The 25,424-nt window shown below is 48.8% G+C and overlaps 1 protein-coding gene across 8 annotated transcripts in view; it reads right to left on the bottom strand.

Moving 5' to 3' along the window:
* diaph2 (diaphanous-related formin 2) overlaps positions 1-25,424 on the bottom strand; it is a 346,005-nt gene that overhangs the window by 29,441 nt on the left and 291,140 nt on the right. For 7 of the 8 annotated variants that reach the window (XM_077021911.1, XM_077021909.1, XM_077021915.1 and 4 more), the window contains 3 exons: positions 21,702-21,837; positions 7,200-7,292; positions 5,182-5,232 (listed from right to left, as the gene is read on the bottom strand). In XM_077021911.1, coding sequence (XP_076878026.1) covers positions 5,182-5,232; positions 7,200-7,292; positions 21,702-21,837 — 280 coding nt within the window. The remainder of the gene's footprint in view (positions 1-5,181; positions 5,233-7,199; positions 7,293-21,701; positions 21,838-25,424) is intronic. The other variant, XM_077021914.1, reaches the window with a different exon arrangement.

The raw sequence follows: 25,424 nt of genomic DNA, 5'->3' as shown, positions 1-25,424 counted from the left end.
CCGGTCTGCCTCCGGTCTCTGGGTTCTCATCGGCATCTGTCGTGCGCACACACCCTCTGTAGCAGCAGCTCAACCCCGCCAACCATGTTGACGCCACTGCTCATTCTCACACCGCTGCAACCCCCCATAAATATTAAAAAGATACACTTTTAAGCCAATAAGAACACTACTGCACTGATTCTATTTGGGTATAAAATTTGATAAACCTTGCTTGGCTGGTTGCAGCTTTGACAAATTCACCCCAACAGAGAAGGAGAAAATAATGCCCATCTGAATCCACCGGGGGCAGTATGGAGCTCAGACAAACCCTCCATTTGTTTGTCAGCAGCCTACACAAACAAGGTAAACATGCTAACCAAAGCAAACAGCTTCACTTCCAATGAACCTCCTACTTACAGCAGTGAGTAATCATGTAGAAAACGAGCAGCATGTCCTCACCACGTCAATACTGTACCTGAGCATCTACAGCAGAAATTATTTATTAAATGAATGAGCTTTATTTGATCATTTTCCTAATAACTGGTCTATTTTTCAAAATCCCGGGTAACGCCATCATAGCACGTAGAACACTACAGTTCTGCTCAGTGCCGTCTTACTGTAACGGTATAGAACATAAAAGGAGGACATTTTGGTGTTTAATAAAGCTCGATCCGTCGCTAGCACAAAATCCAAGTCTGTATATACAAATACATACATATGTATACATATACATGCAGACTTGCATTCTAATTCATATTAAAATATTAGTCAAACACAAACTAATTTGGTCCGACACCTGTCACACCATCTCTAGCTGCACACTTATCAAATAATGAGGGCCATCTCATAACGCGCCCACAATAAACCTCCAAACCTCATTTCTCGCATTCCTCGCAAATGGCGGAGCTAAAATATTAATTCCCTTCGCCATGCCTGACAGATCTCGGCGGAGGACACACGCATGCAAACACTGCTCAGCCATATTTGTCTCTGGTAATAGATCCCGCAAATTCGGAAAATTAGACGGGAAATGACACGAGCGTTGAAGCAGCCAACAGAACGATGATCTTTAGCCATCGTGCCACATTTATTGTAATCATCATTATTGCGGTCCACTTTAGCTAAACGCCAGTGATTGTGCTTTAATACAAACTGCTGAGCTTTGCGTCTCTTAAGTCTGTGGCAGCTATCAGGATTCAATGGGGACATTGTGAAGCCTGTATTTTAGGAGATTCCAGCATTCCTCTGGAATATTATGATGTGTATATTTTAGGAGTGGCACGTCCATGAGTTCCGTGGTCCTGAGTCATAGCTGTGGCTTTTTCAAAGTGAATTATGGCTATTTTAGGGACGCTTCACGTCGGGAGAGACAATAGTTCTAGAAGTGTGGCAGGCAAAAAAATAATAATGATAATAATCTGATCAAACAACACTGAGAAAATGTATCTGGAAAAATTATCCTGTATTGACAATTAGCACTTAGGGTGACATTTTACAAGAGCGCACACTGCAGGACCGTCACTGCGTCATTCAGCAGCAGATCGTTTTTGTTCTTGTTTTCTGGAACAAATAAAGAATGAAACAACAAATATTGTTTCAGTGCTACAAGTCACGAACGCGAGTCGAGTGTCAACAAACACGCCTGGCTGTGTCTTCCTGCTTCGTGGGAGGGGCTCCGCTCTCAGCGGCCGGCCCACAGCGCCACTCATGCACACGGGGGAAAACGGGCGCGGCCAGAAGCAGCGGAGTCTGGTGTCCTCTGCGGCGGGGAGCGATCGACTCCTTCTGAAAGGAGGTTTGTCTCCAGGAGTCGGCCTGGCCTTCTGGGCTGGCGGGGGCGAGGGGAGGGGGGGAGGGGGGCTCAGCGTGGGGGGTAACAAGCTGCCGTTTGTCTCCTTTCTGAGAACTTTGGAGGTCGAAAGGCTCTCGCTAGAAATCAAACAGCGCCTGGCGATGTGGCGATGGGCACGCCGGGGGCGGCTGGACCGCGGCCACGCAGGCCCGTCTGGTTTTACTGGTGTGATTTATCCTAGCGTGTCACACTGCTGGCTTGTTCGAGGGGGTCGGCGGCTCTAAAAGCCACAGAATGAATATACGCACTGCAGGTGCACACACACTTCTCCATATCCACCACACTGACACATGATTCTTACCGGTGTTTCTTTCCTCTGCGTCTTTGACAAAGGAAGCGCCTCCACTTTTTTTTGTATCCAACCATTTTTTTCCTTGAGCCTGGCTTCTCAGACCTGGCCTATCTACCTCTCCCTTTCACCCCAGAGTTGAAAACTACCCTTATCTATCACACGCAGGTGATATGTTTCAAGTAGAGTGATGCACTTCCTCCTATTGATATCTGGCATCTACTAAGCCCTACGAGCCAATGGCGAGCTCTCTAGCTCATAGGTCCCCTCAGCCCTGAGCTAATCATGTTAGGCCCTCTTCCTAGTGAAGCGGCCCCGGGCGAGACCCATGAATAACATCTATCAACACCCTGAAGTGGAGTGCTTCAGGATTGGGGGGGTGGAGGTGGGGGGGGGATGGCTGTCAAGAAGTGATACACAGCAACACATTTGTGTGTGTGGGGGTGTGGGTGGGGTTGAGGAGGGTGTGTATTGTGGGCGGGGGGTGTGGGTGGGGTTGAGGAGGGTGTGGATGCGGGGGTGTGGGTGGGTAGGTGTGGGAGTGCAATGCTGTAAGTGTAACAGGAAGAAATAGATGTGTATATGATAATAGATTGATTGCTATGGGACTCGATCACAATCTCATGCTACATTATGATAACACTTATTAATTGTGGAAACAAACCCTGGATTTCCTGTTGCTGCACGCGGTGAAAGAGACAGAATAAAGGCAGGAAGGCAGACAGAAGTGACTCGCCTCACCCAGACACAATGGGCGGGGGAAGACGGGAGGAACAAATTATAGAGAGATCATTTACTACATCACGTAAGGGAAGAACTCTTCATCTCCGTCCAGAACACCTCCTGCCATCTGCCCCCCCCCCCCCTCTCTCATTTGGTACCGCACAGATTCATCCCTTTCTTGTCTTGAAAATTTCATGACTGAAAATAGGTAATTTAATCTTCATTAAACATACAGGGTCCACTTTCTCCTCTGCCTGAGTGCATTAACTGCTGGACTTGGGAAGATGAGACAGTTGGGTTCAAATTCTATAACTCTAGGCGGGAGAATCTTCTGCTCTCTGTCAAAGGGACCCGGTGAGCCCAGGACAGCGTCGGACACACGAGGTGATGAGGGTGCCAAGCAGGCAGTGTGAGGGGACTTAACAACCACTGCGGGATGGTCCGACTTCACTTTCCAAAGCAGCTTGATGTGTCTGCAGATGACTGTATGGTTTTGAATTGATGGTTTTCATACTCTCCAAAAGGGGCATCGCATCTGCTGGCCAATGACATTAAGTCTCCAGAAGGACCCTAAGCTTTATTCTTTTTTAAATCATTACAAAACAAAAGAACACACACTGGCTCTGCTAGGCTAACTGCAAATTTAGAATCCGCAATATGTGTAACCAGTAAGGACCTGAAGCCAACACTACACAGTCGGAATAACAAAGAAAAAATGATACAGACTCCAGGAAGAGGAGCACACACCTGGAGAAACTCAGAACATCACGGCTGTCATCTTCACTACCCAATGACATTATCACACTCTGCCAGTTAAATGTTACCTAAATATTCAGAATTTCCCATCTCTTCAAAGTGGTTCTGCCTTAGAGGCAGACATTTTATCTGATTCACCAAGGTGTGTTTCATTATCTAATCAACCCATGCTATAGGACTTAATTGTTTTTTAATGACTTAAGTTTTGATATCTCCTTCTCTGTCTGAGCACATACCCTGAAGCTGTGTCTCCTCAACAGCTGTGACACACGCGGATTCCAGCAACATTAATTCAAGATTCTGTTCCGGATGTAGTCAATGAAATCGACGCTTTTTCTGGATCTTTGCCTGCACCGGCAGAGCATTCAAATTCTTCCAAACAAAAGCGAATGCGAACACACACACAAACAAGCAAAGTGGGCTGAGGATGCACATGCATATTTGATACGTCTCCAACACGGTGTTCAGTTCTGGTTTCTCTGCTGTTTTCTTTCTCCCGCAGGCATGCGAGCTGTGTCACAGACGCAGGCACCGCGCCGGGCTGGGAGGGAACTGTGTGTGGGATAAGGGAGTGTGCAGATTTAGTACACTAACAAGTCATTTCAGGCATATGCAATATAAAAGGCCCTCAAAAAGTGAGTGTGAGAGAGAGAGGGTGAGACAGATAGACAGACAAAGAGAGAGAGAGAGAGAGAGGGGGACAGAGACAGACAGAGAGTCAGAGACAGACAGAGAGAGACAGACAGACAGACAGAGAGAGAGAGAGAGAGAGAGAGAGAGAGAGACAGAGAGAGATGGAGAAAGAGAGGGAGCTCTGTCACAGTTGTTCTGAAGTAGGTCAGGGCACAGAAAGGCTAGAATCCATTAGAAGTGAGTATTCAGGGGGGCTGTGTGTATCTGGTGGCATTCTCAAGCAGAAAGCCACGGTGCAGGAGAAGAGGAAGAAGAGCGCAGGAAAAGAGGGAGGTAAAGGAGGAAGAGTGTGTGTTTGGGCTGGAGCGCAGGACACCGCGGGGGCACCTCGCCACCTTCACGGGGAGGAGGCGTCTCCACAGCACCACGCTCAGCGCCTCGAGAGAAGCGCCGGCCCGTACGCGCACTCTACAGCAACTGGTCACACCGGGGAGAAACGCGGCTGAGCTCTGGACAGCGTGTGCTCGGGGAAGGCCTTCAGAAACACGCCGAGAGTTTTGGATCCCAAGGACAACATACGGACACACTCGGTGAACTTTCACGAACTCGCAGCAAGGACGGAGCATCAGGAGGGAAAACTTTACAATCTATTCCTTCTACTAACCAGGCTAATGCGATTAGAATGCCCTCGAAATGCGCCGCACGCTACGAAGTGACTGATCAATAACTGAACCAATCGATTAATTAGTCCTGCATTCATGACTCAAATAGATGGAATAAATCAATTGCTCTAATCAAAAGATTTGATTTGAGCTGAACGCCTTATACAGCTCTGGAGCCCAGCTAGATTTCTTAAGCGTGTAGACCAGCTCTGATGGGTAAACAGTAAGCAGATGTTACAGGCAGCATAGCGGGGATGGGGAAATTAACTCTAACTTGATTATGTTACCATGATTAGCAACCGGCCACCGAGGGGCTGCACAGGAAGGACTTTGATCACCTGTAATATTGACGAAGTGGGCATAGTGAGAGAGAGGGGGGGGGGGGGGGGGGGGAGGGAGAGAAAGAGAGAGATGTCAAACATGAGGTATTTCAGGAGTTCGTAACCAATTACCCACTCCGAAACTCTCAGTGTTGTCAAACTTCAGCCCACACACAAGAGAGGGTGACAGGAAAGGAAAGGGAAAAAAAAGAGAGACAGAGACAGACACAGAGAGAAAGAGAGAAAAAGAGAAAAAAGAGAGAGAGAGTGAGAGTGGAGCAATGGAGAACAGAGTGCGGGTACAGCGAGAGCCAAAGAAGAGGAGAACATGAGAGGAGAGACACTGTGGCAGGGAGAAAAGTCGAAGGTCTAGTCCAAACTCTGCCTCCTCTACCCTCGATGTCACTCTGAGTCAGGCAGCCGTCAGAGAGGGGGCCCGGGGTAGCGGCTGGCGAGGGAGGGGGGGGTACGTGAGCAGACCACGCTCCCCAGCGACGCCCGCCTGCCAGGCCCTGTCAGGGGGGCCAACGACGAGGGCCTCCCAGTGCCGCCGGGTGCCAGACAGGTTTGATACAGCATGACACCTTACTTATTCATGCCCCTTTATTAGACCTCCGCGCTGGCATGAGGGATGGCGGAGAGAAGTTCTAGCCGGAAGAGAGGAAGCCCAGGTAGGTACACAGCGGTGGGACTGTGCACGGCATATCAAGGTTCGGCTGTTTTACTGTAAAGACCCGGGGCCGTTCCCTTTAAGGGTGGCTGATAAATAAATAAGGACTTTGACATATTTTCCATTCTTGGAACTCTTAACGATACGTACGGTCGTTGGTTCCATCCTGCCGTACACACCGTGGCGTGCGGCTGTCCTCTGGGAATCTGATGACACAGGTGAGATTGGGGCAGTAAATCTGCACGGCGGGGGGGGGGGGGGGGGGGGGGGGGGGGCTGTGGGATGAGACTGACGTTTTGGGGCCGGTGAGACTATAGCGGAAGGCCTCCGTGGCTACAGACACTTGTCTCCCTGTCCTTGGCATTTTGAATTCAGCGTGGCATCTCCACCAGGTGTCCTGTTTTCCCTCCCCTGTGTCTAGACGATTCATCATGGCAGGATGGAATATGTTAACATTAAGATTATGTTAAACTGGCCTCTGCGGACTCAATCCCTACAACCCATTTTTATTGTAATCAGGGGCTTATGAATGGCCATGTAGCAATGAATCTGTTATGAAGTGCATCAGAGACATACTGTAAAATATAATGAAGAGCTCCAGAATGCTGGGCTGCAGAACGGTAATAAAGTAACCCAACAGAGCAGAGTGTCTGTCCGTGTGTGTGTGTGTGTGTGTGTGTGTGTCTGTGTATGTGCATGTGTCTGTGCGCGTGTGTGTGCATGTATGTGTGTGTGCCTGTGCAGAATGTTGAGCTACAGTAGTGTAATAAAGTAACCCAACAGGGAAATGTATTTGTGCACGTGTGTGTGCTTGCATGTGTGAGCCTGTTTGTGTGCCTGCATGTGTCTATGCATGTGTGTGTGTGTGTGTGTGTGGGTGTGGGAGTGTGAGCCTGCATGTGTGTATGTTTGTGGGAGTGTGAACCAGTGTGTGTGTGTGTGTGTGTGTGTGTGTGAGTGTGTGTGTGTGTGTGTGTGTGTGTGTGTGTGTGTGTGTGTGTGTGTGTGTGTGTGTGTGTGTGTGTGTGTGTGTGAGTGTGTGTGTGTGTGTGTGTGTGTGTGTTGTGGGAGTGTGAGCCTGCATGTGTGTGAGTGTGTATGTGAGAGTGTGTGTGTGTGTGTGTTTGTGGGAGTGTGAGCCTGCGTGTGCGTGCGTGTGTGTGTGTGTGTGGGCTCAGAGAAGTGCCAACATGACTTGGTAAGCCATCTGATAAAACTGACGTAGGAGCTGCAGTAGGCTCGGCGAGGGTTGTTTAGTGTTTCTAGGAAGGGGAGGGGGTGTTGTGGGTGGAGGTGTGGGGCTGGGGACGTTTACCGGCGCGTGGTGTGCGTTTCCTACGGTCACGGAAGGCTGCGCCCGACTGCAGGGCCTCCATCAGGCTGTCCATCACACCTGTCTCGTCTCCGTCTGTGAGGGGGAGAAGAGGGAGATGAGGGGGGAACATATGGTAGAGTTTAGTTTCTCTTACACACACACATATATACTTCTGTCATACCACAGAAGTGTGGGGATCTATTTCTCTATACTGCTTTGTCCACACCTTCTTCGGGTTCAGTTTAAAGCACCTAGCAAACACCCTCACACCACACACACACACACACACACACACACACACACACACACACACACACACACCTGCAAAAAACATACACATGTGCAGACATTCACACAGATGTGTGCACACACCCAAAATGCCCCGCCACCAAAAACCTCGAAATGGCTGAAGTCAAAGTGGACTACAATAAACCCATGTCATCCCAAACCAGGTCCGGCTGAAACGCGGTTCTGTGGACCTTGGTCCGGAGGGCACACGGGAGCGAGCGGCGCTGGCGGGAGAGCGGGCGGGCCGTCGTGGGCGTGGCTGGTTAAGCATGGACGCGTGTAGGGATGAAAGTCTTCACTGATGGCCCCTGACAGGTATTCTTTCTGCGGCTGGTGCGGGGCAGTCGAGCGCCCTTTAGCATGATTTAGTGCGGAGCCGGTCAATACTGAGGCGTTCCATCATTGTTCTGTCGATGACAGGGGGATGTGCCTTGAAACCATCCCGGTCGCCCGGCTTCAGGGCGTCTCTGGGCCGCAGGATAGCGCCGGCGGGCCAAAACGCAGGACGCCTCGGGAGTTTTGACTTCTTTAACGCACGGTGCTCAGGCAGTTGCCTGGCGACACTTAATGAATCCTGTTCCCCTCTGCCTATGGCCTAACGGTCTTTCTTTGGTATGAGCATATGGTACAGAGACCACAAAACATCTGTCTGCCGTGGGGTTCAGAAATACGCTTTATCTGGGTCATCTGTCTTTCCCCTATAGACCTGCTAATGAGTTCGAGGGTCCCTGCTTCATCAGGGTGGTCCTGCAGAGGCGTTATTTTAAACTGGCATCATTAGGATGACTTATGGGCGTGCGTGTTGCCCTGTCCTTATGGGCGATGGCTGTGCAACGTTCCTGGATGTGTGGGAGACGCTGAGCGCGTGAGCCGAGATTCCCGACGTCTGCTTCGTCAGACGGGGACGTGCGACAGAGCAGGCGGCTGCCTTAGGGTGCAGATTCAGGCTTAGTAATCAATCTCTTATTTTCTCAAACCTTCAAAGCAGATGACAGTCAGCAAATTGAATTTATAAAGGGGGGGGGGGGGGTGTTTGACACGGCAATGTAATTAATTTGAGGAAATGCCACACACATTGTACACTGGTGGAGGAACCACAGAAGAGCTGAAGCTCTGTCCCTGTGCGAAAGGGTCTAAAATAGAAAGCAAAGGACATACAAATGTAGACCAAACAACTAAAAGTGAAATAAAATGGAAGCATAAAATAAAATCTGCATTCATGATCATTTCTCCATTTCCACACTTCTGCCACGTTCCCGAGGCTCCTCCCAGGGGATGCTGGGAAATCAAAGAAGCGCCGCTCGTTCATTGCTTCTGCTTCTAAAAGCAGCTCTGATGAAATCAAGCGAATTAAACGAGCTGTTCCAGAACAAAACGGAGGCGAGTGAGCCAGGGCTTATCTCCTCCGCACCTCCACCGCTGGCCCCCGCTGGAGGCTTTAAACCAGGGCACGCGCTCCTCTTGCACCGAGAGTGGCACGTCAGCGTCCCCAGGAAGTGATGTCGGCGCCGAAAGTAGAGCCATCCACAAAGTTTTTGTAGTGTCCCCAAAAGCCCGTCCCTACCAACCAGGACATCTGACACACCGCGCGGGCGGTGTTTAGGGGGCAGGTAAACATTTATTAGAGGCAACGCAGCTCCAGAAACTTCCGACAGCTCCTTCTTCATTTCCTTCTTCTTGGAGACCCAGGCATCACAGGGGGCACCTGACACTTTGATCGATTTGTCCTACTTCTCTCTTAACTGTAGCGCAATTCATCATGAGTAATGAGCAAGACTTGGGCGCACTGGTACGCTGGGTTGAGAGGAAAGCTCTCAGACATGAGGAAGCACAATTACTAAAATGGGAAACATGCTCCCGCATGACCCGAAAGCGCTCCATTAACAATGTCCTATCGGGCCACCGTTCCACGGGAACTAGCCAGACCTCTGCTCTCGCCATGAGGAACGGAGAGAAGCTGCCAGAGAAAATGGACTACCTGCTTACTCTGGTAGCAGCCCAGAAGATGCTGACGTCTCTAGACCAGGGACAAAGACGTGGAGCTGGAGAAGCACGTTTAGATACATGATGGTACTATTAGAAAACATCTTATATTGTAGGCTTTCCTGAACACAGTTGTAGCCTTTTGAAAGACTTTCTTTTCCCGCTCTGTAATTATTTGAATCTTATTTTGAGCTAATAAAAACCAAAATACTACTTTACAATTAGCGTGTCCGCGTATTACAGAAAATGCGTTTTTCCTTCAGCTTGGTCTGCAGAGAAAAGCCGGTTGTTTCGTGAAATGGCTTCCGAGGTGGGTTAAGACGGGCTAAAACCTGAGAAATCAATCCATGCGATAGGAGGCCTTGGGAAGAGGCAGGCCGGCCAACACTTGTCCTTTTAACGATCTGTCTCGAAGACGAGGAACCCGGTGCTGCTTCAGTGTGTAAACTGGAGGCAGCGCTGGCTCCTCACCACGATCACGGGAGCAGGCGCCTCCTCTGTGGCTCTCTGGATGCAGCTCAGGCAGACGGAGATGCTGCCGAGCAGAGCGGGCCGCCTTGGGACCGGACTCCAGCGTGCTCTGATGCTCCAGCGTGCTCTAATGTATGGATGCGCTATCACATTTATTAATGAAGGGATAACAAGCATGACCCTCTGCTGGATTCATGAAGTTCATACATCAGATTAGCTACCCCAGAAGGAGCACCAGTGGCGGAGGACGGGGGGCTTATCGCAGGGCGCCGGGGGGAGGTGGGGGGGTGGGGTGCGAGAGGCGGGCGAGGAAAACAAAGTGAAGTGGAGCGGAGGAGGAGGTGGGGGGGTGCGTGGGGCGGGGGGCGGGTTGCGTGTCGGGCGGGATGTGAGCCCGGACGGCGGACGGGGTCGTGGAGAGGCCCCGCTACAGCAGGAGTGCGCAGGTCGTAAACCTCCCACCGTGCCACTCGATGGAGCGGGCTGGCTGACATTTAATTATTTCAACAATGCGTGCGCATGCACGACCAGCCGGTTTTTCCCCTCCTCTGGCACGGCCGGCCTCAGCATGGGGCCTTTAAGCCTCTCTGCTATAGTGTGCGTGTGTGTGTGTGTGTGTGTGTGTGTGTGCCCATTGCTCACACACCGACTCCCCAGCAACTACAACCAAATCAACAGGATTATGAGGAGAGGCCTGGCAAGGTGGGGTATGCTGATGAAATCCTCCAGACTCCCCATCTCTCCGGATGGGGTGTTAATGGAGGCTAGATTAGCACGGCTCTCCTGTGTCAGAACAGCACATCCTGAGGTCAGCCTGCTTACGGACGAGAGCCGTTTGAGGCTCAACAGTAATGCGAGGTAAAGCCGCTAATAACGAATCCCGCAGTTACCGGCAAACACGTCGAATACACACAGCGCCCTAAACAGCATGTAATCTGCAATCTCACTCATGAAAAGCACAAGTGAAGAAAAACAAACACATCACTTTGTAAAAGAGAGAAATACGTAAGTAACTAACTGGGATATGACGCAGTGTTATATAGAAAGGGTATGCCATTCTATTCTAGAGAAGGATAATTATAATAACCAAACCCCAATTTCCAAAGTCTCCACACAGAGTAGAAGGTGACATATTCAATCTGTATTCTGAGGCTTGTCTCCTTTTTAAACACCCGTGCAATGGCTATAATTATGCAGGAGGGTCAACATGATCTGTTCATAAATTCAATTTGCTATCTGTCATCTCCTCAAAATGCTGTGCAAAAGCACAAAAGATCGATGGAGAACTCAATTCCAACAGTCACGGCAGATACCACTTCAGTGCCTGAATGCACAAATCCGTTTCCCTTTTAATTCGACCGCATGAGAATTTCAATTTACCCGCATCCTCCGCATTACACCGAGGTTACCTCTGTATAAACACTACGGCCTTTGTAATACAAAATAAGTGAATATAAACATATAAAGTACACACTTATTATGTGAAACTCACGGGCCTCGTCTCCCTCTTGAAGACAACACTCATCTGTGCTGAGTGAGTGCAAATAATCTCAGCAGGGCCAGTCGAGGAGAGAAAAAGAACTGCAGCCGAGTGCCTTAGGATCCAGGAACCAGTGCCCCAGGATCCAGGACCCAGTGCTCCAGTATCCAGGACCCAGTGCTCCAGGATCCAGTGCTCCAGTATCCAGGACCCAGTGCTCCAGGATCCAGTGCTCCAGTATCCAGTGCTCCAGTATCCAGGACCCAGTGCTCCAGGATCCAGTGCTCCAGTATCCAGGACCCAGTGCTCCAGGATCCAGTGCTCCAGTATCCAGGACCCAGTGCTCCAGGATCCAGTGCTCCAGTATCCAGGACCCAGTGCTCTAGGATCCAGTGCCCCAGGATCCAGTGCCCCAGTATCCAGGATCCAGTGCTCCAGGATCCAGTGCCCCAGTATCCAGGATACAGTGCTCCAGGATCCAGTATCCAGGATCCAGTGCCCCAGTGCTCCAGGAACCAGTGCCCCAGTGCTCCAGTATCCAGGACCCAGTGCTCCAGGATCCTGTGCCCCAGGAACCAGTGCTCCAGTATCCAGTGCTCCAGGATCCAGTGCCCCAGGATCCAGTGCTCCAGTATCCAGTGCTCCAGGATCTAGTGCCCCAGGATCCAGTGCTCCAGTATCCAGGATCCAGTGCTCCAGGATCCAGTGCCCCAGGATCCAGTGCTCCAGGATCCAGTGCCCCAGAATCCAGGCCCAAGTGCCCCAGCACTCCAGGATCCAGGCCCCAGGATCCAGGATTCAGGATCCAGTGCCCCAGGCCTGATCTACCACTCTCATTTGACCTGTAATTAGATCTAACTGCGGCTAACAGACCTCAGAGCTGATGAGCTGAGACTCGCTGCTATAGCCCCAAACCTGTCCACACTACATGCTTCCCACGCGTCCAAGTCACACACAACAAAAATCTGAGGGACAAAATCCTAGAAGAATCCTGGGAGGGTCTCCTCATACCCCCCCCCCCCCCCCCCTCTTCAGGACTGTTTTTGAACACATTCTACTCCATCTGTTACCCCGCACAATGTCACCTGTGCAATTAACCTTGTGCATTTGCTGAGAACAAAGCAAGAGAGGGGATGCACTCAGGAGCCAGGTGTGTGCACATCTCCTGCATACGCTCGCCTGTTCGCCCGCCGTGTCTGTGTGCTCTTCCCCTCCCCCGCTCTTAGAGGAGGCGTCTCTCGTGCGCCCGTCCGCCCCGCCCGTCTGTCTGAGAGCCAGCGCCACCGCTGATGGCCCGTTACCCGTGGACGGGGCGCGGCCGTGCAGAGGTCAGCCTCGCACCTGTTACGAGCCGCCGTCTCCCTGGAGAGGCCGACACGTGAGCTGCTGCCACGACCTGACGGGCGGGTTGTGGGGAGGAGGAGACGGGAGGAGGACTGGAGCCAGGACGCTCCTCTACGCTGCGAACTCCGCGAAACGCGTCCGGCGGCCAGCGAGCGCTCAGGGCCCAGGGAAATCATCAACAAGATGGATGTGGCACCAGACAGACATTTTGGACTGCTTCTCTGGAACGGCCTGATGTGAAAACCCACTTATGTCTGTGTGTAATTTAATTAGAGGAGCTCTCACAGCCAATCCCGCGGCAGGACACTCCCTCAGCGAGCCGAGGCGCCAGGGGGTCTGGGCCCCCCGAGGAGGAGCGGATGGGGTTTGCTGGGGTGAAGCCTGGAGCCGAGATGGGCATTAAGATGGCGGATTATCCAGGGGTGGCCGGAGGAGCGGACCGCTTGGTTCTGCCTCCATCTGCTCTCCTCCTCTCCTGCGTCAGCCAGTGGCTCCAGCTCAAAGTACATAAAAGCACATTAGCCAACAAGGCTGTTTGTGGAGGGGGAAAAAATAAAAACAAAAAGACACTGCCCCAAATAGCTGGACGCATGAATAAATAAACAAACAAACAAACACAAAGCTGAAGCTTCCATCTGGATGGATGCTGGGAGACTCCTTGCTAGGAAGAAAGAAGAGAGACCAGCTAGGGCGCGAGTATCAACTACCCCTCTCCCCCTAAACCAGGGCTAGTATCACACACGGGGGTGAGGTTTAATTTGAGACTGCCTCCATATGCAGAAATGCATGCAAGCTGTGACACGCAGGGTGAGCGTACATCATGACATAATTCTATGTGCTAACAACGCTCCACTGTGGCTAGAGGTCACATGTTCTCCCCTGATCCTTTTGCCATAAGCCTGGCATAATCTCTGCTTGAGCCAGACTTATCTGAGAATATGTTCCTTAACACATGAGTCAGTCCAGGTGAAACAGCAATGCCACAATGAACGTCGTGAGGGCCTAGAACACACTGAACATTTGTACACTGAGCATTAATATACACCACACAAAGCTTTCAATACAAAGTTATTGAATATATATCAGGCAACTGATATTATTATTAAGCAAAATATAAATGAGGCCAACAGGCAGAATCCTGTCTGGATGAGGAATATCAGTGAGTGTCAGCTATGCTTCCAGTGGTTGACGGGTGTGTGCGGTGGTGGAGGTGTGGTGTGATGGGGGGTGTGTGAGTGTGTGTGTGTCTGTGTGTGTGATGTCTGGTGGAAGTGATTGGTGTGTGTGCAATGGGGCGGTGTGCGTTTGTGTGTGTGTGATGGAGTGATGTGTGACTGTGTGTTTGTGATGTCTGGTGGGAGTAGAGTGTGTGTGTGTGTGTGTGTGTGTGTGTGTGTGTGTGTGTGTGTGTGTGTGTGTGTGTGTGTGTGTGTGTGTGAGAGAGAGAGAGAGTGAGAGAGAGTGAGAGAGAGAGAGCTAGAGAGAGAGAGAGAGAGAGAGAGAGAGAGAGAGATGGGGTGGTGAGTGTGTTGTCTGGTGGGAGTGGTGTGCTGGTAGCAATGTGTGCGTGTGTGTGTGTGTGTGTGTGTGTGTGTATGTGTGTGAGATGTGTAAGTGGGGATAGAAACAGGTGACCCTCAGCTGACCCTCTACAGTGCTACTGACTTGCCTCGTCACCGGCCACCAAGTGACACGCCTGTCTGTGGATCTCCGCACTACTGCCCATGTTGCTGGGCTTTGACAGCCAGAGCATGTGGGGCCTTTGTAGTCAACTTAATTATGCCTGAGTGACCGCGGAGAGGCTCCCCAGATCTGGTGCTTGACAAGGAATTATCAGAATGTAGAACCACCCATGGCTGGAGGTAATGACATTCAGCATAGAACACTGAGCGATGGAGGCAGGGTGGGGTGGGGGGTGTGGGGGGGGGGTGTTAGGGGCTGGAGGGGGCGGTTGCTGAGGAGGAGGGTGGACCACTCTCAGATGAAGCCTCACGTTTTTGCTCTGACCTGAGGGAGAGGCAGCTAAATTAAGTTAAACAGGCTTAAAGTGATTAGGGCTTAGTCGCACCCTAATTAGGGCTGCCTACATGAAACCGCAATGCAAAAAAGAATAGATGTTTCTTATTGCCTCCCCCCTACAAAAGAAAAGATTATTTTATAGGTGCAAACTCCAAGGAGATGAACATCCCCTGAAGAAACATTAATTGGTAATGAAATAATTATCATAGAATAATCAAAGACTCTCCGTAACTCTTTATCTTTCCAAGTTTGGGAAATCAGTGTGCAGTATTAAAAGAAAGATGAGTTGTAGATGTGTGCTGGGCTTACATGGGCGTGTTTCCCAAAGAATCCATCAGTAAGATCTTTGGGATGGAAGTTATTTAGGAGCAGCTAACTGGTTTCCAGGCAGCGCACAAGTGAAATCCAGCGTGCTATCACTGCCGCCAGGCACACAGTCTTCCACCAGCTGATAGACCCCCAATCTAATATGTGGTTATTTATTAGAACTGATGCACCACACCAGATAAGCCTGTTGCCCTTGTTGCCATCGTTCAAGGTAATGACAGACAAAAAAAAAAAAAAAACAAACTAACAAAAAAAAAAAAACAACAACCCACAATGCCAAGCGCACAATCCCCTGACTTCCTGAGCTGATTTCACTCACGGCCGGTCTCCGTCCTTTGGGAAGTTTCGAGACATAATGTGGCGTTATTCAAACGGGGGGAAAAAAGAGGATGTAGCTCAGTGACAGCTGGTGTAAATAACATGGCCTGGGTGACGGAGCACGCCGATGCGCTCCTCCGACAGCTGAGCAGACCTCTACATCAACGGCGTGACTCACGGAAAGCTCCGTCCATACCGCCATCAGCATTAAGATAATCGAAAAATTACAGCTAATGAAATAAACGCGGCCGCGGCGGCGTGCTTGAACACGATGCAAAATGGCTTGTCGGGATCGCTTACCCCTGAACGGCAGCGGTAAGCGCACCACACCCCGGCGCCAATCACACACCTAACATAGATCTTCATTAAAAATGGGGAAGGCGGTTGTGCGGAGATCTTTAGTGCCGCACCCTATTTCTGTCATGGTGGGGAATATCTTGTCATGTCCTGACCTTTAGAAGAATTCTTCCTCTCTCTTAGTGGAGATGCAATCACCTGCTGTACTATAGCTTCACCGTGCATAGATCACAATTCTGGCCCTTGCAATGACCTTGTTACAAATGAATGCATTCAGTGATTTGGCCAGTGTGTAAAACCAAACACAGTTGACTGACAAAAACTTACAAAATTAACAGAAAACCAGGCTTTGCAGATGAATGCAGGTGTTGCCTGGTGTAACGTATCTGATCCGGCTCGCAAAGCGCTTGGGGAATAGCTGATAAACTGGACCAAGGCATTCTGGAGTAGGAACCCTCAGGGCACTAGGGCCCAGCGCTGGGGCTGCACACCGTCACCCGAGCAGGATCACGGCAGGGAGTTGTGAGGGCCTACAGCCCAGCAAAACAGTTCTTTCGAGTCTTCTCTGAAAGTTCACATGACGGAACACAATCTGACCAATCACTGAATATGCACAAATGCACAATCTAGTTTTTTTTGCAGAATTTTGTAAGCAATATTTTCTATGTCCAAATTGTCCTCGTGCATTTGTCGCTCGAGTGAACGCCCGAACCACTTTTCAATCTCAGTCTAGTTATCACTCAGAACTCGCTCTGGGCGCCAAGCGCCCTGATCTCCACGGCGATGGGGCTGGGCCCACGTGTCCTGAAAGGACAGAGATGGGTCAAGACAAGCAGGGGGACGTAATGAAGAGGACTCACGCCGGAGCATCTGGACACACGCTCTGCTGCTATCGTGGCAGAAAGGTACGCCATTTTCAAGGAATGCGGGTACGTGCACGAGGCATGTTAATGGCACCCAGCTATACGGTTCAGCACCTTTCAAACTACTGTTTCATTTCTTCCATCAGAATGGAGAGAGAAGCCATTTTATCTCATACTCCCACAGATATGTGCCAGTGTTATTCAACACTCCCATTTACTGCTTGTATTGCCTTCATTGCCTTTACATTATGAATGGGTGAAATCGTTTAGAGAAGAAAGCCTGTGAAAATAACAGTTTTCTTACTCTAAGATGACTTTAGATTTAATTCCACTAAACAGTGAAAGCAATGGAAAAGAAAGGACAGCCCCAGAGTACTTTACTCATAAAGGAGATCAGACCCTTTTTCTAGTAATACTGGATCGAAGTGCAATTGGTTTGAAAAGCTATAATCAGACTTAATAGGTAATTTATGTACAGGATTAGACTGCAGGATTAGACAGGTAGGTTATCAAACTGGAGTGGACAAGATAAGTGAATTGTGCAACTTTTAAGGGGAGATAATATTGGACCAAGCAAGATTTTACTTTAGCAACAAGAGTATGCACATTGCTAGCACTAATATAAACAACAAAATCTTCACATGCATACAAAAAAAATAACCAGGGTCTCAACTTCCCTAAGTGGCATCAATATACATTTTTTTTCTTAATGAAATCTGATTTTCTAAGAGATAATCCATAAATCTTCACAACGTCCTGGCTGTATTTCTGAAACAGGCCTGCTAAAGGCTGCTTCAGCCTCCATGTTTATGTCATAATGGCTGCACCTGTAAGACACGCCCACAGCCTAGAACCCTGGACCTGCTCGTGGGACACTGATTGGCTCTTTATCTGTGCCTGGCCCTCCCTCGTGCCGTGTCGCACTTAGTGTAAAGTGGCCAGTTTGCTACATGGCCGTATTCGAACGGGAGTGGATTTGACTGGGGCCAGCGTCAAACGTGTGGGCAGGACCACTTGCGAGGACCTCGGCTTTGATCCCATCGCCGCCAGCTGACCGGGTGGGCGCCTGGTCAGGCACACAGGCGGCGGGGAGGAGCCCAGCACGTGGCCACCGCTGGGTCACTCGCCTCCTGTGCAGATTCCCTGGGTGAAAGTCAAATCACTCATTTCATATCTCGGTCTTCCTTCCTTCACTACCCTTCACTAATTCTCTGTAGCAAATCCCCCTCCGTCCCACCCCGTGGACGAGACACACTCTGTGCGACATTGTTTCATATCTGCTAGCATAATGACTATCCTGCTGGGATGAAACATCTTTTCCTATTAGAGGCAGAAGGATTACGTGGATTTAGGCCTATTTTACCGCATTCCCCATTTTACTTTCGACGGTAACGCAGTTTGGTGAATATGGAACATCTGGTCAGTCAGAGAGAATATGGAAATCCACTTAGAGCAAATTAAAACAAATGGGAACCCGGGTAATGATTTCATAAGCAATTTTCTATATTAGTATTTCTAATACTTTACAAAGAAAACAGACTTCAGTCCCCCAGTTGTGATATTCATCAATCACATGCCACTAGTAACAGCTGAAGGTACTCAACACAGACACATTCCTGAAATACAGCTCTGTGGCTATTTAAGGATCCTGTTAAGACAAATATCTATCTATATTCATTTGTCCAGTTACCCCCCCACACATCCTCTTAACCCTAAATGAATTAAGCCCTTATTAATTATGCATGTCATTATTAATTATGCATGTCATTGTTCACATGTGAAGAGGATTAGTTATCAATTTGAGAAGTGACTTAAAATATATCTCGTGAAAATGAATAGAAATAGCCCCTTGAAAATGTCAAATGCAAAAGTGATTACTCAAATAGCCCTCAAACAGAAGAGTTCTAAAAAAGGATAGTAAACACACAGCTTAACTGCACTTACAAGATTTCATTAGTAACATTAGAAACTACTTCAAAATAATTCACTTCTGAGTGAAAAGCTAAACAAATTCAATCAAATCAGTTTCTGAACCATACATGAGTAGTAGTACGTGCACTGCATATTTCTGTTACTACATCCACAGTGAGAATTTCCAAATTACTGATTAGTGATGTAGAAGGGACTTAAATATTCAATGCTCAACACTCACAAGGAGTTTGCCCTACATGTGAAATATCTCGTAAGTTAACATGTTTTGAAAAGGGCTATTCAAATGAAACATTAGTTGATGTCTTGCATTTGTGACCGAACACTGTTAGAGAAAAGATCATCCAATCCACATCAACTTCTTAATGGTGCCTTTACTGTCAGACAGGTTCAGGTGGGATTTTTTTATGCAGCGATGTTGTATGAAATGTTAACATCACATGCAGTAGCAGCATATGTCACGCAAACAGTAAACTACACTGGCAAGCCATGTTTATGAATGATGACACGTGAACACTAGTTGCTGAGAATGCCATGTCAAATTTGGTGGTAGGTTTTATGAATTTGGCAATATATTTCTTTTCCTCTTTTGCAGAAACACAAACACAGACTCAGGCAACCCTCTATAGGTGATGAAAAGGGCAAAACTCCATCGGTATTCAAGACTTCTGATAAAGAACAGTGAATGCTAGCAGAGAAAAAACAAACTGGACACACTGACATCTCTATTCTAAACAAGGAACTGCAGAAGAAAACCCTGAGACAGGCAAAAATCTCGCCGTCAAAGCCCACAAACACTTCCCCACTCTGTGAACGCTCTCAGACTCAGTTGAACACAATGGAAATGGATTTTCAATATCCAGTTTGGGTTGCAGGATTGGAATTCCAAAAGCCATTTTCAGGACCAATTTTGTATGCAAGATAAACCATATTTTTACACTGACTCACGCCAAGTTACACGCAAAAAGCTTGTCTAAAACCATACATATACCAATTCTAAAACCATACATGTACCAAATCTAAAACCATACATGTACCAATTCTAAAACCATACATGTACCAAATCTAAAACCATACATGTACTAATTCTAAAACCATACATATACCAAATCTAAAACCATACATGTACCAATTCTAAAACCATACATGTACCAAATCTAAAACCATACATGTACCAATTCTAAAACCATACATGTACCAAATCTAAAACCATACATGTACCAATTCTAAAACCATACATGTACTGTGTTTGTGGGGCACATTATTTGTTTTTTCCAAATATGCACATTTCAAGATAATGTTCATGCAAATCTTACTAAGGAAACCGGGACAAAGAAATGAGGAACTGCTCATGAGATTCCATCTGTTTAGCCAGGTAGCCCCATCAATACAAGCTGAGCATTCACAGGTTACTTATGACTTCTTAAAAAAAACTTGAGTGACATGCCACTTTCTGCCCAACGCAAGGGAGCAGATGGGTGCTATGTTCACTGTGACATTTGAAGCGGGGATCTCAGGGAGGGAGAGGGAGAGGGAGAGAGAGAGAGACATAAAGAGACTGAAATATAGATACAGAGAGTAAGAGGCATATATATATATATATAGAGAGAGAGAGGGAGACAGAGAGAGATACAGAGACAGGGAGAGAGACAGGAAGGCAGCATACACAGAGAGATACACACAGAGAGAGAGAGAGAGAGAGACTGAAACAGAGAGATACAGTGAGAGAGAGATACAGGGAGAGGATGCAGTAGACGTCAGAAAGAACAAAAAGAGCTCATTGGTTGTTTTTGGCCAGAGGCAGAAGTTTCTGCCTCATTGTAGGGATGAGAACAGCGCAGTGCAGAGTCCTCTGAATGCCTAATAGCACATTCTGTAGCTGCAGGAGCCAGAGAGCACACAGTATCTGCAAAAGGGAAAAAGGACCACAACAGGGAAGTGAACCACGGCTGAAATGAAAGGAGCACCGCGTGAAAGTGCCAGAATTCAAACCCATTCAGCGCTGTCTTCTGGACTTTTCCACAGTCGAATCCCAAAATGCCTGTATTTTTGGACTTCGAGGGACCTTCCTAAGGCTGAAAGACATCTTGGTACCCAGCCAATCCGAGACGCCCATCTTTACGTGTGACCCACTGCATCTGCGGTGGAGTGTGTGTGCGCTGCGAGAGCCGGCAGGTTCACAAGCGCGTTAATGCGTCTCCACTCCCCGTCTACTCTGTGCACAGATCCATTTCATAATTGCTGTAAACACTTTTAAAATGTTGTCTCATGTACTGTATATAACTTCTATTAGTTCAACAATGGCAGTTACTTGGATACACATAATTACTTACCACTGCAATCGCAGCGCAATACGGTATTATGAAATTGTATATACAGAGTATATACAGCTATGAAGATATCTCTGACTAAAAACATATCAGCGTTTGTTTTGTGCCCACCTGGACCTCATTAAAGACTCTTACAGTCGATGTTACAACACATCCTACTTGGATGAATCATTTGTGCCATTATCACACGAGTGCTGCTGCAATTTGACGAGAAGCACTAATGAGACTTCACCCATTGAGCTTGACGTGCTGAGATCATCTCGTGGCCATCATTAGCAAAGCAGTGCAAACATCGCTGCCTTCACACGGCAGATGTGTATGTCTCCATATGTGATTGGTCCCATGACTCTTACACCGCTATGGGCGCTGAAACACATTTTGGTGCTCAGCCAATCGGAGATGGCCATCTTTACACGTCACCCTCAGCTGCAGCGTCTGTTACTTAGCCCAGGGTATTTAGTGTGTGTGTGAGAGGGGTGACAAATGTGCAGTTGTTCACAGGTGAATTTAAATTACTACCAACTCCAATTTACTAGTTACTAGTAACAATTTACAAGTTACTACCCAACCCAACCCAGCCACACCCCCAACCCAACCCAGCCACACCCCCAACCCATCTCAGCCACACCCCCAAACCCAACCTAGCCACACCCCCACTCATCGCAGCCACACCCCATACACGACCCAGCCACACCCCCAAACAATCCCAGCCACACCCCCAATCCAACCCAGCCAAACCCCCAAACCCAACCTAGCCACACCCCCAAACCCAACCACACCCCCACTCATCCCAGCCACACCCCCAACCCAACCCAGCCACACCCCCAGCCCTCAGTGCTGTATGATGCTTTACCTTTGTTCATGTCAATCAGCTGCTTCTTCTTCTGCTGACGTTCCTGCTTCTCACGCTCGGCTTTCTCCTTCGCCATCTTGGCCCTTTTCACCTTCTCCTCCATTTCCTTCTTTTTGTGATTTTCCTTCATAGCCTCCTGGAGAGAGAGAGAGAGAGAGAGAGAGAGAGAGAGGGGGGGGGGGGGGAGAGAGAGATTCAATGTGTGATCACACTGGGAAGGAGGCTGTATCTGAGCTGCTGGTCTGTATTCTCCACAGTGAGGGGTCCACTAGAGACGCAGCACTAAACTTGGGGACCTCTCGTCCTCTGCAGCGTGACAATGACACACTCCACATGCCAATGGAAGAGTGTGGACAGGACAACACTGTGGAGAGAGCACACGCACTGGCCAAACTGTGGCTGCACAATAGCTGCACAATGGCTGCACAATAGTTACACAATAGCAGGTTTCTGCCATGCACAGCTTATCGCAGGCACTTGGCGCTTACAGAGTGAGAGAGTGAAAGAGATTGGCCACTTCAGTTAGACACTGTTGCTCACTGTTGATGGGTGAGAGAGAGAGAGAGAGAGAGAGAGAGAGAGAGAGAGACACTAAACAGGGACGAGCAGATAGAGTCTAAGGGGACAGCACAGTGGGTATTGTTTGAGAGCCTCACTGAGATAAAGCTTCACGAATGATGAGGACGGCACATGAGTGTGCTCCGCGAGTTTGGGCAGCGTGTCCGCGTCCATCCGGGCACCGAGGGTGGTGCGGGGAGAGAAGCTGTGGGCGTGGGGCGAGATATCAAGACTCTTCCTCCGCCCTCTGCTCTCTTAAATGTCACGGAGTTGTTGGGATGGATGAGGCAGGGGAGCGGTGGGAGACGGGGGTGCGGGGACGCAGGTGGGGGACGGGGACGCGAGGACGCAGGTGGGGGAGGGGGGTGTGGGGACGGAGGAGAAGAGAGGGGGTGTGGGGACGGAGGAGTAGAGAGGGGGTGTGGGGACGGAGGAGTAGAGAGGGGGTGTGACTGCGTAACCTTTGCGGGCTCGCACCGCGGACTTCATACGCACACACAGCCGCCCGCTTCGTGGGAGTCCGCGTCGTTGCACTTCGATATAACGAGTGTTGACGTTGAGCCCCTATCTGTCCCCCCCCGGGGCCTCACGTGTGTACGCAGGGCTCGGTGACCTGGCGGGGGGGATTATAGGGAGACGCAGGAGGAGCAGGGGAACTCCTCCCGCCATAGCAGTCAGTGGTGGAGATAGCTCAAAGGTCACTAGCAATGGTCACTGGATCCTTGATGGGGAAATAAAAAAAGGAGAAAGATATTGGGGGAGAGAGAGAGACAGAGAGAGAGAGAGAGAGAGAGAGAGAGAGAGAGAGAGAGAGAGAGAGAGAGAGAGAGAGAGAGAGAACCTCGGGACGTGATGTAATGATTGCAAGCTTGAGCCATGAACAGAAATGAGAAAAGCAGCCCGTCTCAGTCCTTGGTGTTTCTGTTCTAATCGTGTAGTGATCAGGCCTCCATCTTTGGTCAAGTGCAGGCCCACATCCTCTCATTCTCCCTTTGGAAAATTATTTATTCATTGCCACAAAATTATTCTTGTTGCCACTTTAAATATTTTTTTTTTTTATAAACAAACATGCAGTTCTGATTGCAAACACGATTACACAACATAATTATCTTATTCTGATCAAACATGCAAAAACTCTAATTGCCATGGCAACAAATGTGCTTTTTCTCTTTTGTATTCACTGTTCGTGTTGCGCCCAGGGCAGTGTTTATGATTTTATCAATTTTCTTAATTGAGTCCTACAGTTTAGAAGCTTTCCATGAGATAAACAAATCCCAAACACATTCTCAAAGCTCTTCAACTTTGGCTTCACGACTTGCAATACATCAACACCATCTAAAACTAATACAAAGGCCACACCGTATTACCACCGAGCGCGAGTGGGATGGGGGGCTACACACACTCACACCCGCAGGCTGGGCTCAGGGACGCCAACGCCATGTCTGCGTCTGTCTCTATCAGCACACCCCTCTTATGCTCGCGATGTCTGATTGTGGCTCTTCTATTTTCTGAGTTTGTTTTATTTTCTGTTTGTCTCAGATAGGACGCTTTGGTAAAGTAGCTTACAACCCTTGAAGGGATTTCTAAATAAAGTAAAGCCCAAATAAGAAAAAAAAAAAAAAAAAAAACACTAATTTTGTCTTTTTGTAAATCCTCTTTTTTGGCACGTGCATGTTTGTGTGTAGGTCCGTACACTCAAACATTTGTGTGTGTCTGCGACGATCTCAAGCTAATAACAACGACCCGGGGTCGATGTTATTAGCATGCTTGCGCGACGCTTGATTGGCCTGTGCGCAGGGCACGGAGAGGAAGGCGGTGTGAGCTGAGGGAATCTTCCCGCCTCAGGACGGCTATCATCTGAACCTGTCACCAGCCACTGCTGAACGTCCACAGGGAACCGAACAGCCCACATTCCCTACACAAAGGATTATACAATCTGCCACCTCAGATACGAATGCTCTGGGTATGGTTTTCAAAAGTAGCCACAGAGATCGTCCTAACATGCTGACGGGAGCATAACTCTGAACATCATCTCTGAGAAGCAGGATGACTGCAGCGCTGTAGTGTGCTATTATGAAACTGCGCCCTGATCGTTTGGTAATGGCTGTGAGTTGCCAGCCACTTTCATCCAAAGATGCACCGATAGGGACTTTGTGTGTCTCAGAGGAGGCATGGGCACTGTCAGACTGGGAGGAAGACCAGGGGAGAGGAAGCAAAACCCACACCAAAGACCTCATCAGAACATACTAATAACACAATCACAGCCCCATGAAGTTTCTGTGACATTGTAGGCAGATGTCACATTTTGTCAATATGCAAATGTTCTAAAGAAAAGACAAATGACAGAGCAACAACACTAACTGAAATCCCCAGGAAGTCCTCAGGTTGTCAGTGGTGGCCACTAATCGATACGTTAAGGCAAATTAGGTCAGATAATTGTGTTTGCACACTAAATAATCCAAACTCATTAAGAAAGCTGATTACAGGGGGGAAAAGCTTCCCTTAAAACTCTTTTACTTAATTAGTCTACTCAGGGAGGGATACTTAAAAACAGCTTCTTGTTGATGAAGATAGTTCTCTGTCTGTCTTTCTGCTCGTCTTTAGAGGACAAACCAAAATTTTTAAACATTTCAAAGATACGGGGTTGGACGACAGCCATGCTTGGATAGAAGGCTCCCATCCATATGCTAATTAAAGCCTATTGGCTTGTCTACTTTCACTAATTCAAATGCTGAGGAAACAGCGCTGTTATGCTGGCAAACTGGATCTTCTCAGCAGGAATCTTCATAAATCTCAGGATCACTTTCATGCGGTGGTGAAAACAGCACACTTCGGAGGGACTCGCTACGCGTGTGCCTCTTTCTGTCCGCAGTAGCGGGACTGTAGCGGGAAAGGATCTTCCAAAGGAGAAACTTAGCGAGTCTGCCAACAGCACCTGCGGACGGCCCTCCTCCAGTGAGCCGGGGGGGGGTCTCTGGAAATGCCCTGGCTGGGCAGACCGCACGGCGGGGACGTCGTAGTGGGATGTGCTCTGCCTGCGTGGACATCGGAATATCCGAGCAGGTCGTGGCTGGTCTGCAAAGGTGCGGGATTCTTCTCCTCGTGGCCACCGTGTCAATAATTCATGAACCCTGGTCGGGATGTTCTTGGTAAGCGGGCACCTGC

Source organism: Brachyhypopomus gauderio, chromosome 11, assembly GCF_052324685.1.
Source record: "Brachyhypopomus gauderio isolate BG-103 chromosome 11, BGAUD_0.2, whole genome shotgun sequence".
NCBI lineage: Eukaryota > Metazoa > Chordata > Actinopteri > Gymnotiformes > Hypopomidae > Brachyhypopomus > Brachyhypopomus gauderio.
Note: the sequence above shows the minus strand (reverse complement) of the source record. Positions and strands in the feature narration are given on the sequence as shown.